At 54.4% G+C, this 13,083-nt stretch overlaps 1 protein-coding gene across 1 annotated transcript in view; it reads left to right on the top strand.

Annotated features, from left to right (window-relative positions):
- Positions 1-13,083, top strand: part of CLCN6 (chloride voltage-gated channel 6) — a 28,195-nt gene that overhangs the window by 10,038 nt on the left and 5,074 nt on the right. Inside the window, exons 6-18 of the mRNA XM_054579737.1 lie at positions 1,232-1,338; positions 1,915-2,041; positions 2,802-2,869; positions 4,115-4,173; positions 5,039-5,171; positions 5,769-5,882; positions 6,400-6,566; positions 7,100-7,226; positions 10,263-10,389; positions 10,681-10,834; positions 10,960-11,119; positions 11,206-11,312; positions 12,355-12,541. Coding sequence (XP_054435712.1) covers positions 1,232-1,338; positions 1,915-2,041; positions 2,802-2,869; positions 4,115-4,173; positions 5,039-5,171; positions 5,769-5,882; positions 6,400-6,566; positions 7,100-7,226; positions 10,263-10,389; positions 10,681-10,834; positions 10,960-11,119; positions 11,206-11,312; positions 12,355-12,541 — 1,637 coding nt within the window. The remainder of the gene's footprint in view (positions 1-1,231; positions 1,339-1,914; positions 2,042-2,801; positions 2,870-4,114; positions 4,174-5,038; positions 5,172-5,768; positions 5,883-6,399; positions 6,567-7,099; positions 7,227-10,262; positions 10,390-10,680; positions 10,835-10,959; positions 11,120-11,205; positions 11,313-12,354; positions 12,542-13,083) is intronic.

The following is a 13,083-nucleotide window of genomic DNA, read 5'->3' as shown; positions in this document are numbered from 1 at the left end:
GGGAATCATTTCTTAAAATCCCAGAAGACACACAGTGAAAGGGCAAAGTTAGAAAATTTGACCCCTGATTCAAACAAATCCCAAAACAATGTCAACAAAGGGCAAGTCCACAGCCTCAGGGAAGTTATTCACTGTGCATTTAAAAGACAGGTCGTTTGCATCTAGAACAGAGGAAGAACAGAGGAAGCGCTAAGAAAAAAAGCCCAAACAACAGAAAAACTAGTAAAGGCTGTGAACGGGCATCCTTTACTAGTCAGTAGAGGGACATTGAATGGCCAGTAAACGAACCTGAACCTGCGAAAAAGTGCCCGCCTCACCTCTGATGAGGGAAGTGGATATTTAAAGCTGCCACCTCCCCAGGACTCAGGCGCTCCTCCCCCTGCTGTGGACCTTAGGCACTTAGGAAGATGTTTGTTGCAGGTGTGTGATCGCAAGAAGTTGAAATCACACCGAGTGGGAAAATGGAAAAAGTTAGGGAATGTTCATATAGTACAGTTTTGTGCAGAAGTTAAAATGAACGAGCCAGAATTGTGTATATGGACATAGCTAATTTTAAAGAACATAACATCGACTAAGAAAAAGGAAGTTGGAGTATGTGCCTAAAATACAATACCCTAATTTTATTTTTAGAAACATAGGGAACAATGTGGGTGCATCTCAAAGTACACAAGCGCTAACCCACCACAAAGAGGCCAGACGCAACAAGCGTTTCCTTGAGATTCGGAGTCACCGCGTGGGAAGCCCCGAAACAGCCAGGAGCCCAGGTCTGGCTGTGACCCCGGGCGGAAGGCAGGAACCAGGTGTTTGTGAGAAGGGAAAGGGGAATGATTACGCACAGCGGGGAGATTTCTCAGGGTGTGAGGAAACTAAGGAAGGACTTTCTGCATGTGCAGATAGGCTGACAGAAGTGGGGCTTACGTGAGTCCTAACGTCTGCTCGATTCTTATGTCTGTAAACAATTTGAAAACTGTTTGAATCCCAGACGGAAGGTTAATGTGCCCGGTTCTAACATTCCAAAGGATTGAGCGGCCAGACGGGCAAGGCAGTTGCTGGGGGGGGGGGGGCGGAAATGTTTTGCAGCATTTCGTAGTTAAAAGAGTTACACGTGGACCAGCTGGAGGAGCAGGAGGCGTGCGTCAGAGGAGGAGCCGCGCCGGGTCGGGGGCTTGCGGGGACGCCTGCGGGGACGCCCTCGGTTGGCAGCGCGGTTTCCTTAGCCCGCCTTCTGTAGCGGTGGAGGAATGCAGCCAGAAGGGCTGCCTCGCCCTGTCCCTCCTTGAACTCCTGGGTTTCAACTTGATCTTTGTCTTCTTGGGGAGCCTTCTCGTCCTAATCGAGGTGAGGGGTGTGGGTGCTGCCGTTGGGTGGTCGAGGCTTTGGGTCCTGCACAGCTCCTCTACATCGCCGCTACGGGACGGTCAGAGGCCTGAATCAGGCTCGGAATGTAGAGTCCTGCAGAAAGTGGCCTCTCATTCAGGTAGAAGTGTTTCTGAACGGGAAGGTTTGTGGCCTCCGGTGAAATTAAAGAGGAAACATCTAGATGAGGAGGGCGGTTCCCCACCTTGGGGCCCATTAGGATCTCTTGGGGTCCATTAGGAACTTCAAACACAGCTGGTACCCTGGGGCCAGCTCAAATGAATGAAATCAAAATCTCTGGAAGTGGGGCGTCTGCTTGGATTGTAGAAAGGCTCCCCAGGTGACTCCAAATCACCTGTTAGACAGATGTGCACGTCCATTGCCCCTCAGACCTACTGAGTCAGGAACCCAGGGTGGGGCCAGGTGCCTGTGTGTTCCCAGGCCCGCCAGGTGATGCAGAGGCCAAGGAAAGAATCCAGCTGCCCCTGCATCGCGCGTGAGGAGCGCAGGCCATGGAGCTGATGCACTGAGTGTAAGCGTGTGCCTCTCCACCGCCAGCCTGTGGCAGCAGGTTCTGGGATACCCGAGATCAAATGCTATCTGAATGGTGTGAAGGTGCCCGGAATTGTACGTCTCCGGACCCTGCTCTGCAAAGCCTTCGGGGTGCTGTTCAGTGTGGCTGGAGGTAAGGAGGGTCTTTCTGACTTTTACCTTCAAATCTTCAAGGGGTGTAGATCGGTGGTCCCCCACCAGGGACAGACAGAAGGTGGAGCTCAGGTGAGCTTCGCTGGCTAGCCCGCTGTGGAAGGCTTGAGGAGGAGACAGGAGGTGGAGCTCAGGCCCTGCGGGTGGGGGCGGGGGACCCCTGGTGTAGATGACAAGAATGTGTGTGTAAATGAAGTCGATTTAGATTGAGGGGCCGCTCTCAAACACAACTCTGCACTTGCTGTTGACAGCGTATCGTTTTAATGCAGACACTGTTGGGAAGTCACCCTTCAGTTTTGAAAGAGACCGACCATCTAGTTGGTTTACGGAGTAGGCTTTTAGCAAAGGCGGCGAGCTTTTTGGACAGACAGCCAGATAATCAGTATTTTAGCCTTTGTGGGCCAACAGACAAAGTGGAAAATATTATTTAGGTAGGTACCTACATAACATTTAAAACATACCCAGGTAAGAATGTAAAAATTATCCTTTGCTCCCCAGCTGTACGCAAAACAGCCGGGTGATCCTGTGTGGCCCACAGGCTGTACCTTGCTGGTGCGCAATCCAGAGTTTAAAGAGTATGTCCTCTTCCTCGGTGGGAATTCAACTCGCTCTTCCTGTGAGACAGTCACACGGTCATCTCTGTTGCAAAGTGACCATGAGGAAGGTTTACGCAGCAGAGGCCTCCCAAGCTAGCGATGGCTCGGTGCTGACTGTTGGTCTCCCTTCTCCACCTGTTCCAGGTCTCTTTGTGGGGAAGGAAGGCCCCATGATCCACAGTGGAGCTGTGGTGGGCGCTGGCCTCCCTCAGGTGAGGACGGGCGGGCGGGCAAGGCCCTCACAGCGCCCTCCCAGGCAGGGCTGTTCTCGGGTTCCGTTTGGGAAGGAGCCCCCTGGGAGCACCCAGATGCGGCTTTGGAGTCTGATGCCAGTTAGGGTTGATGTGAAAATTATGTAGCCTATCTGCCAGGAGAGCGGGAAACTGGTACCTCAGAGTTTTTTTGGTTTTTGTTTTCCTTATTCTAGAGAGAGGGAAAGAGAAGGATAAAGACAGGGTAAGAAACACCAATGTGAGAGAGAAACAACCAGTTATCTCCTGCATGCACCCCAGCTAGGGACCAAACCTGCAGCCAAGGCGTGTGTCCTGACTGGGATTCGAACCGGGACCTTTCGGTTTGCTGCACAACACCCAGCCAATGAGCCACACCAGGCAGGGCACGGTACCTCAAAGTTTTAACAAGGGCCTGCCAAATCCTAGGATCAGAAATGGGACCTAGAGAATGTCTGTTCAAACGGAAGTCACCTGGTGTCCCCACGGCCACTGGCCAGCACCTCCATGTAAGGCGGTTGGGAGGTCAGCTCAGTGCTGCCGACCCCGAGGTGCTGGAGGCACATCTGAGGCGGTTCAGGGCGTGGGGCCGTGCCGAGTGCACCTGAGGAAGCACGGGGCCAGGAGCAGCCCAGGGTAAGGGCCTGGCTCTGCTTCCGAAGCTCCTGTCCTTGCGGGCCGGTCTAGACTCCGGCGGCAGGCTGGAGAGACGTCTGCGAGGACGCCTCCCTCGCCCGCCCTGAGGGTGGGAGTGACTGGTAGTGAGGGGTCGAAGCATTGGAGAAGGATGGTCTCGACTGCAGCCCGTCTTCTGCTTCGTCTTGCTGCTGCCTCGTGTCCACGTCCAGCCCCCGGCCTCCCAGAAGTGGGCAGGGACAGGCAGCCCCACGAGCATTTGGCGGATGGGTTGGAAGGGGGCGCCTGGTCCCTTCCTTCCCGCCGTCCCCGGAGCAGCTCCTGTTTCCTCCAACGCTTCGCTCAGCTGTTTCCTTCCCCATTTTCTTTCTGACTTGTTGACTATGCTCAAAATGCAGTTTCTGAAGATCCCAGAAATTTAGGGGCAAGAAGGGACGTTCCTCCCAAAGATAACTTCTTCTTCTCCAGGCTGCTACTCTGGGGTCTCCCTTCTTTCAGCACATCTGCCCAGGTGTGCTGGGCAGGGCGGGGGAGTGGGCTCGCCCAGGGTCCCACAGATTTGGCCCCTGACTTTGTTTCTTCTCATTGTAGTTTCAGAGCATCTCCTTCCGGAAGATCCAGGTTAACTTCCCCTATTTCCGAAGTGACAGGTATGGAAAGGTTAGGAATTGGATTTTCATTTTTTGGCTGCTGCTTTTTTTTTTTTTTTTTTTTAAACTTAGCGGGGTGACATTTACTGCCCCTCAGACGCGATACTCGCTCTCGCCGGCTCATCATCTCCCCTACTGGGCAGGCTGTGAGCGGACCCTGGTGTCAGAAAGGAGGTGGGCTTTGAGCTACTGTCCTGAAAATAACTGACAAGGGCCCAGCTGGCCTCGTGGCCTCTGTTTTGTTGTGCACTAAGGCCTGGAGGCGTCTCAGGCGATGGAGATGAAAACCACCTCCGAGACAGCCCGCAGGTGTGCTCTCAAGAGTGTATGTCCTGGTCCAGCGCAGTGTGCTTCATCTGCCGCCTTTCTGGGTCGGGAGGGGCTTTCTCGGTCCTTTCTTGCTCTATGGGATTTGTGTGTGTGAAACCGCCCAGCACACCAGGCCCTTGGAACCTGGGGCCCTGGGTCAGAGTTGGGGTCCACCTTCCCGTCTTGGTATTCCTGCAAGTCGTTGTTACCCACTCTTCTGCATGTAACCAGCACTTGGGCCTTTTCAGGAAGCTGTGGCTTTCTAGAAGGAAGAGCTGGGGAACGTGTAGCTCAGCAGGGACTGAGCTGGGGCTGCGATGCCATGTTCAGGAGGCCCCTCCACTTGGAGGAACTCTGGCCTTTGAGAGCGTCTGGCTCCCGGGTGAACGGCCCTGCTGCTGCCCAGGCGGCTTCCCCAGAGACCTGCCCTCCAGCCCTGGCCTCCTGGGTCCTGAGATAAAAGGTTGGATACAACGGTGGCAGATAAGAAAGGAACACGCAGCCTCTTGTGGCCCAGGGCTCTTTCTCCAGTAAACCACCTGTCTTCCCTCCCCAGAGACAAGCGGGACTTTGTGTCCGCAGGGGCGGCCGCCGGCGTCGCTGCGGCTTTCGGGGCTCCCATCGGCGGCACCCTGTTCAGCCTGGAGGAGGGTTCGTCCTTCTGGAACCAAGGGCTCACATGGAAAGTGGTGAGGACCTGCAGGGGAAACCTCTCATGTGGGGCAGTGTGTGCAGGTTCAAGCTGGACATACCGCACTTGATACCCGTGGTTCTGATGAGACCAGCAGGGTCCACCATGTCGGAAGTCCCTTTGCCTCAGACGCCCGCAACGGCCACGCGTAGGCCTTCCTGGGCTTTTCACACCCATGCCCTTGCATTCCCCACATCAGACTGCCCTTACCTCCTCCCTCGATGGGCCACGCGGTGGGAAAAGGTGGCGCTGGCGTGGCCGGCGGGCAGGCAGGCAGAGCCCGAGCCGAGCCCCGTCTCCTACCTTAGAGGAGCACGTTCTTCCTCTCGTGGTGACTGTTCCTTTTTGGCTCAGGAGCTGGCGCGTGACTGGCTCTAAGTAAATAAGCTGCAACAACAGGCGGTTGAAACGAAAGCTTCCAGTGGCCTGTGGCACAGCTGTTCACACGGGGGTGCCTCTCCTGCAGTGGCCGCCGACCCCGGGTCAGACCTGGAGTCCGCAGGTTTCGGTGCACAGCGGGGGCTTAGGAGGAGGGTCAGGGAGAAGGTAGGAGTTGTTGCTGTTGAACGTTCTTGTTTTTGTCACCTGTCTCTAGCTCTTTTGTTCCATGTCGGCCACCTTCACCCTCAACTTCTTTCGTTCCGGAATTCAGTTTGGAAGTTGGGGCTCCTTCCAGCTCCCTGGACTGCTGAGCTTCGGCGAGTTTAAGGCATGTTCTGTCCTTTTCCCCCAGAATTTCTTTCTTTTTTTTTTTTTTTTTGAAGGATTTTATTTATTTATTTTTAGAGGGGAAAGGAGGAAGAGAAAGGGAGAGAAATATCAGTGTGTGGCTGCCTCCCACACGCCCCCATCCAGGGACCTGGCGGGCAACCCAGGCATGTGCCCTGACTGGGAATCGGACCAGCAACCCCTTGGTTCCCAGGCCAGCATTCAGTCCACCCAGCCACACCAGCTAGGGCGCCCCCCAGATTTCTTGCTTGACCAATGAGAGTTGCTCTAAGTACCAGAGAGAAGTGAGTGGAAGGGCAGGCGCAGCTTCTGGTGCAGTCTCTGCGCTGCCAGCCTCCCGAGCTCACCCCCTGCCCGGAGCAGGAGGGGCATCAGTACGCGCGGCTCTGAGGAGAGATGGCAGCCTCGCCCGCTGTGTGCGTCTTCTCTGCTTCCGTCCCCGCCTGTGCTCATGGGCTCTCCGGTTTTTCTCTCTCCCTCCCTTGCCCTTCTCTCAGTGCTCTGACTCTGATAAAAAATGTCACCTCTGGACAGCCATGGATTTGGGTTTCTTCGTTGTGATGGGGGTCATTGGGGGCCTCCTGGGAGCCACGTTCAACTGCCTGAACAAGAGGCTTGCAAAGTACCGAATGCGAAACGTGCACCCGAAACCTAAGCTCGTCAGGTACCCGAGCAGTCGCCTCCCCCAGCCTGCCGTGGCCGCCCACGCTGGGTGTGGGCGGGGCATCTCTCCCGAGGGAGGTGGTCTCAGGGCCAACCCTGCCTCCCTCACCAGCTTTGCTTTCATGTGTAGGATGGACTATAGACAGGGTCATGCACCTACCGTATTTGTCAGACAGGCCGGAAGGCTGCATCTGAGCTTAATTTATGTCAGAGTTGCTGGTCGACTCCCGGCCTCTCCTGACTTGCCATGTGGACACTTGACAGAGTCAGGAGGGTCAGGGAGACTCTCACCCCAGGGACCTAAAATGAAAGGCCATCTTGTTCCTCAGAGAGAGATGATGTGGACGCAGCAGCCACGTCCCTGGCTACGCACTTTTTATGCAGAAATTGCTAGAACACGCGCTGACTGACGGGGGGCTGCTGTGCACGCCCCTTGGGAAAACGGGGGCTGGGGGCAGGCGGGGCTGTGTGTCTGAGTTTCCAGGACCGGGCTGTGCTGTTACCGCCTCATTGCGGCTCCCCTTTGCTTCCTAGGGTCCTGGAGAGCCTCTTGGTGTCTCTGGTAACCACCGCAGTGGTGTTTGTGGCCTCGATGGTGTTAGGGGAATGCCGGCAGATGTCGTCTTCAAGTCAAATCGGGAATGACTCGATCCTGCTCCAGGTAACCCCAGGGCAACTGTGGCCTTTGTCCTACAAGAAGGATCCAGAAATGGGTGACGTGTCTCTGTTTAGAGCGGCAGAACATGCTGGGTTCGATGTTCCACACTGATCAGATTGCCGGGAGAGAGGAATGTGTGGTAGCCTCTTGACATGAGCAAGCGTGTGCACCCTGTCTCTTTCACTTTGGTGACTAATCCTGGTTATCAGAGAGGAGAACTCCTGTCTGTCTCGCTCTCAAACAAAACTAATTAGAAGCAGAAGCTCAGGACATGGACTGTCTGCTGCTGCTTCAAGCCCCAGGTCACTCCTCTAGCTGTCCACGCCTGAAATGTGTCGCCAGCCTTATCTCCCTGCCCCGACCCTGGTGTTGCGCTGAGAGGGGGCAGCAGGAGCATGTGCCACAGGGCGAGCAGCAATCCTGGCTCCTCATGGGGTGAGGTCACTTGCTGGCATCTGCCCTGTTTGCATTTCGCCTTTTCCCTTCTTAGGAGAGTGAGGTAATTTCCAGAACCTTTTCCTGAAAGAGCAGGGTCCATGAGGCAGGAATTGAAGTTCACTCTGCCCTGTGTCTTTGGGGCCAACCTGGACATGGGTCTCAGAGCTGGACTGTGGTCAGTCAGCTCTGTGGTTCTGGCCTGCAGGGCGGAGCCTGGGGAGTGCTGTCTAAGTGCCGGTCTTCTCGTAGCCCCTGCGTGACCACGTGTGTCCCCCAGAACCCCTCAGGGGCCTTTGCTTGGATGGCTGCTGAGTCAGTGTCCCCGGACCAGCCCATGAACAGCTAGAACGTAGCAGATGAGGGGTGGGTGAACTATATACCTGGGCCACGTGTGGCCCTCGGCCACTGCCTGTTTCTGTGAAGCCCCCAAGCTAAGACAGGTTTCTACATTTTTAAAGAGCTGAAAAAGACCAAGAAGAATATGCAACAGAAATTATATATGGCCTGCCCTGGCTGATGTGCCTCAGTGGGATGAGCGCCAGCCTGCGCACCCAAGTGTCACTGGTTTAACTCCTGGCCAGGGCACGCGCCTGGGTCACGGGCCAGGTCCCCAGATCGGGGCGTGTGACGGCAATCGATCAATGTTTCTCTCACAAATCATTGTTTCTCTCCCTCTCTTTCTCCCTCCCTTCCCCACTCTCTAAAAATAAATATAGAAAACCTAAAGAAAAGAAAAATTGTATGTGGCCTACAAAGGCTAAAATATAGTTTACTATCTGGCTCTTTACAGAGACATTTTGCTGACCTGTTACTAGTTATACCCAAGGCCACCACTTCATCACTAGACCAGTATCTTCTAAAAGGTGTTCCGAGGAACACAGATTTATATGATTCAAAAACAAATGGAAACGGGTTCTGTGGTCAAATGGGTTAACCAGAATTAAATAGGTTTCTTTAATGTGAGACTTCATAGGGCCCTTAAATTTCAGTAAGAGTTATAAACGTTTGGAACGTTTATTGTCCCAGATACTCAGCTAAGCTCTTCACAAGCATGATCTCATGTACCCCTCACCATTGCTGTGCTGGCTGGTGTTATTATCCCCATTCTACAGGTGGGAAAACGGAGGCAAAGTGAGGTCTTGACCAAGACCCCTCAACTAGTGATGGATAGCACGAGGTGGGAGTCGTTCCCATTTTATAGATGAGGAAACTGAAGCAGCTCAAAAGGCAGTGCCGTATTTTGCCATGTATCATGCACACCATGTTTTAGTGCTTATTCCCATGTGTAATTCATGTGATATGTGAGAATTAGTACCACCCATGTATAGTGAGCATCCTCATTTTTTCCTCAAATCTGGGCAAAAGAGTATGCATTACACATGGCAACATACGGTACCTTTCTCAGGGTCACGAGAGAATGTGTATGTCCATCTGATTATGGAGCCTGCACTGCTTTTAGGGGATCCTCTGATTTCCAGTACGTGCTCTGGTGCTTCTCAGTGCACGTGACTTCCCAGCGAGCCTTCAGGACTGGCGTTCCCCCAGATGTCGTGTGAGGAACGCTGCATGTGCTGATTATTGCATCATCATCTCAGCTTATCCACCCACCGCTGTTCTAAACACATTTCTCCATTGCTAGCTCTTCCCTGCCACGTTCCACCAATAGGGGGCACTGTCCTACTTTCTACAGCAGTGTTCATCCAAATTTGCCTGGGAGGGTTAGACAAACCCATTGCCTAGTATTGTTAGAGAGCCCACAGTAAGTCCCGCTCTACAGTGCTGTCAGGAGAATTGAGTCCAGGGCAAGTCCACACCCTTAATGAGCTTTATGGAAACCTGTCTGTACGCCCAGCGATAGGTATGAACCACACCCCTGCACCATTGTATACCATCAAAAAGAAAGCAAAACCTTCTGTAAGTCCAAATACCCTTGCCCTTGAAGGAGTTAGGCAGTACCAGAGTTTCATCTTCCTACACAAAGTGATGAGAGAATGAGAGGTCTGAAATGTGGAGAAATAATCCCTTTTCCCAGGCTGGGTTGTGTTCAGCCCGCTGGAGCCTCGGGGAGGCAGCGGGCAGGGCAGTAGCTCCTGCGCATCAGGCCTTGTGTGGATGTGGCTTTGCTTTCGCAGCAAATTCAGGGTGGGGGGCTTTCTCCATTTGGAACCAAAGTTGGGGCATTAGGTCAGCCACACCCTGGACACTTCACAGATCTTTCAACCCCCAGCCACTTGCCTGTCACCGACCTCGTCTCCCCTCCCCGGTCCCCGGGGTCTTGGGCCCGGCCTCCTGGATGTCACACACAAAGGCAGCCCGGGGAGAAGAGGCGAGGCCAGATCCGCGGCGACTCAGAACTGTCGGTACATTTTCACTGAATGTGGGTGAACGAGGGCCCGCATCCTGGTTCATCACTCAAAGTGTAAGGAACGCAGCATCAGTTGGCTGCTCTTGGGGGTAGATCTGCTTTTTACCGCCTGTTTAATTCACGGGAAAAGCTTAAATGTCAGGCGTTTTCGATGTAACTGGGGACCTCCTACTGGAAGAGCGAGTGCCCCAGTGAGGTGTACTGACCTTGTACTGACCTCGATTTCTGTTGCTTAGGTCACGTCAGAAGATGTGAATTCAAGTATCAAGACCTTTTTTTGTCCCAACGAGACCTACAATGACATGGCCACGCTTTTCTTCAACCCCCAGGAGTCTGCCATCCTTCAGCTCTTCCACCAGGATGGTGCGTTCCTGTGCACCCCCCCATTCCTGGGTGGCTGGTTTTTCCTACAGAGAACAAATAATAATTACCCCCCCCCCCCCGTGCTGGCCTGCAGACACGGCCAGCCTTGCCCTTAATTCTGAGCAAGAGCAGGGCTTTCCTCTGTAATGCCAGCCCGGACGAGGTTAGCATTTCACCTCCGGTGTCAGAGGGGACTGGCTGGGGTGCAGAAGGGCCTGAAGGAGCCGCGGTGGCCCAGGGGGCCTTGGCGGGCATCTGGTAGTGGAACTCAGGTCTGTCCTTGCCTTGCAGGTACCTTTAGCCCCATCACTTTGGCTTTGTTCTTCGTCCTCTACTTCTTGCTTGCATGTTGGACTTACGGCATTTCTGTTCCCAGCGGCCTCTTTGTGCCTTCTCTGCTGTGTGGAGCCGCTTTTGGCCGTTTAGTTGCCAACATCCTCAAAAGGTACCGTGTGTGCGTGTGCCTGAGCGTGCACGTATTTACATAGATGCACAAGTGTGTGAACCGTGGCCCCTGCCCCTCCCTGCCGTGTGATTCTAAGCCACATTCTCCTTTTCTTTCTTCATCAGCTACATTGGATTGGGCCATATCTACTCGGGCACCTTTGCCCTGATTGGTGCCGCGGCCTTCTTGGGCGGGGTCGTCCGCATGACCATCAGTCTCACGGTCATCCTGATCGAATCCACCAATGAGATCACCTACGGGCTTCCCATTATGATCACTCTGATGGTGAGCGCCCCCTCGAGGCCTCTCTCGGGTTTGGGCCGAGTTTGCCCCACTGCAGTCTCTTTTCAGGTCTTCACTTTGTGTTCCAGGTGGCCAAGTGGACGGGCGACTTCTTCAATAAGGGCATTTACGATGTCCACGTGGGCCTGCGAGGAGTGCCGCTGCTGGAATGGGAGACGGAGGCGGAAATGGACAAGTGAGGCCATGACGTCCCTTCATGTCCCCTTTTCCGAATTAATTTGTAAACACTAGTGCCCAAGGAAGGTTTGTTTTAGGGTAGGAAATGGTTATTTATATTCTTGGGTTGGAATTAAGTGAGACGGTAAATAACGGGAAGGTCATTAAAATAGCAGGCACATTTGTTCCTGAACATGTTTGGGGACATGGATCAGCTCAGTGTGGCTGGGAGCTGGGTCAGGGCAGGTGACAGGGGCAGGATGGCCGGGGTGAGCCATGGTTTGGTTCCTGTGCTGTTCTGGTTAAGCAGGAAGTAAGCGCTCCGCAATACACAAGTCTGTTAGGACTGAACGTGTAAAGGGCTGCTAAGCCCCGTTTGAGATCTGGCCTGCCGCATGCATGGGTGCCTAACGGAATCCCGTGCTATCAGCAGTGATTATTCTGGGCATAATTACCAAATTATCCATCCGCCCACCGAGAGTTTGGGGCTCCTGTGTCTGGGTTGTCACACAAGGCCCGTGAGGTCTAACGTCGGGGTCAGCAGACTTCCATAAAGGGGCAGATAGTAAACGCTGTCAGCAGGCCACGTGGTCCCTGTCACAGTTGCCCGGCTCTGCGCTCGTGGTGCAGAAGCAGCCGTAGACCGTGTGTGAGCGACACAGGCAGGGACTTGACCCGTGGCCCACAGTTGCCATCCCTGGTCTACAGGGGCACCCAGACATTTTTTTTAATTCCAGTAGAAGAATTAGCAAGTCAGTGGTGACGCATGGAATGTACCTTGTAGTGCTCAGGCAGGGACAGCCAGTCGGTCCCCTGGGCGAGCAGAGGGGGTTGTAATGAGAGGACTTGGATCACTGAGCTAAGGGATGAGTAGAGGCCCAGTAGTTTGACAGAGCAGGCAGGGCGTTCCAGGCATGGGGACGGGCATGTGCAGAGGAGGTGGCTCTGGAGAGGCACACCAGGTGGCCGCGCAGCGGAAGAACCAGCACAGCCCGTCACGGCTTGCCTCCGGGGTGCCGCGGGCCCTAGCTTGAGGTTTGATGGCTTGCCTCCCCCCCCAGGCTGAGAGCCAGTGACATCATGGAGCCCAACCTGACCTACGTCTACCCGCACACCCGCATCCAGTCTCTGGTCAGCATCCTGCGCACCACGGTCCACCACGCCTTCCCGGTGGTCACCGAGAACCGGGGCAACGAGAAGGAGTTCATGAAGGGCAACCAGCTCATCAGTAACAACATCAAATTCAAGGTAAGGAAAACAGCCCGAGAGGAGAGGAGGGCGTCAGATGACACGTGGTTCCTTGGTGCTCACGCTGACTAGCGCGGGTCACACCCCGCCAATCGGGTGGCTCTGGTCCGCTCTTAGGGAAATCAGCACTGTACGTTATATGTGGCAGTGAGTCAACGGCAAGTGTGCACGTTGTTAGGCCAGTCAGGACATGTGTCCATTCTCCCAGGAAGCACGTGGACAGAGTGGTTTTTAATCAGCAGTCTTGAGGTTTCGTTATTTACGGTGTTCAAGTCGTATCGGGGAGAGTTCAGAGCCGGCAACAGCAGAGATGGACCTTGGCCTACTTAAGAGAAAAATCAATGGGGAGCTCTGGGACCTGTGGGAAAGTGCAAGAGCCAGAGTGGAGTGCCTGGCAAGCCGGTGGCTGGCGGACACTGGGGGACCAGGGGCCCCGGCGCTGGCTGTTTCCTGTCCTCGGGGAGCTCCCAGTTTGAAGTCCAGGCAGAGGCAGAGTCTCTGGCTCACCTGGGTCCTGTGTCCACCCTGTGGCTTTGGGGGCC

This window comes from Pteronotus mesoamericanus, unplaced genomic scaffold (assembly GCF_021234165.1).
Source record: "Pteronotus mesoamericanus isolate MK-2021 breed Mesoamerican mustached bat unplaced genomic scaffold, CSHL_Meso_final contig_557, whole genome shotgun sequence".
NCBI lineage: Eukaryota > Metazoa > Chordata > Mammalia > Chiroptera > Mormoopidae > Pteronotus > Pteronotus mesoamericanus.
Note: the sequence above shows the minus strand (reverse complement) of the source record. Positions and strands in the feature narration are given on the sequence as shown.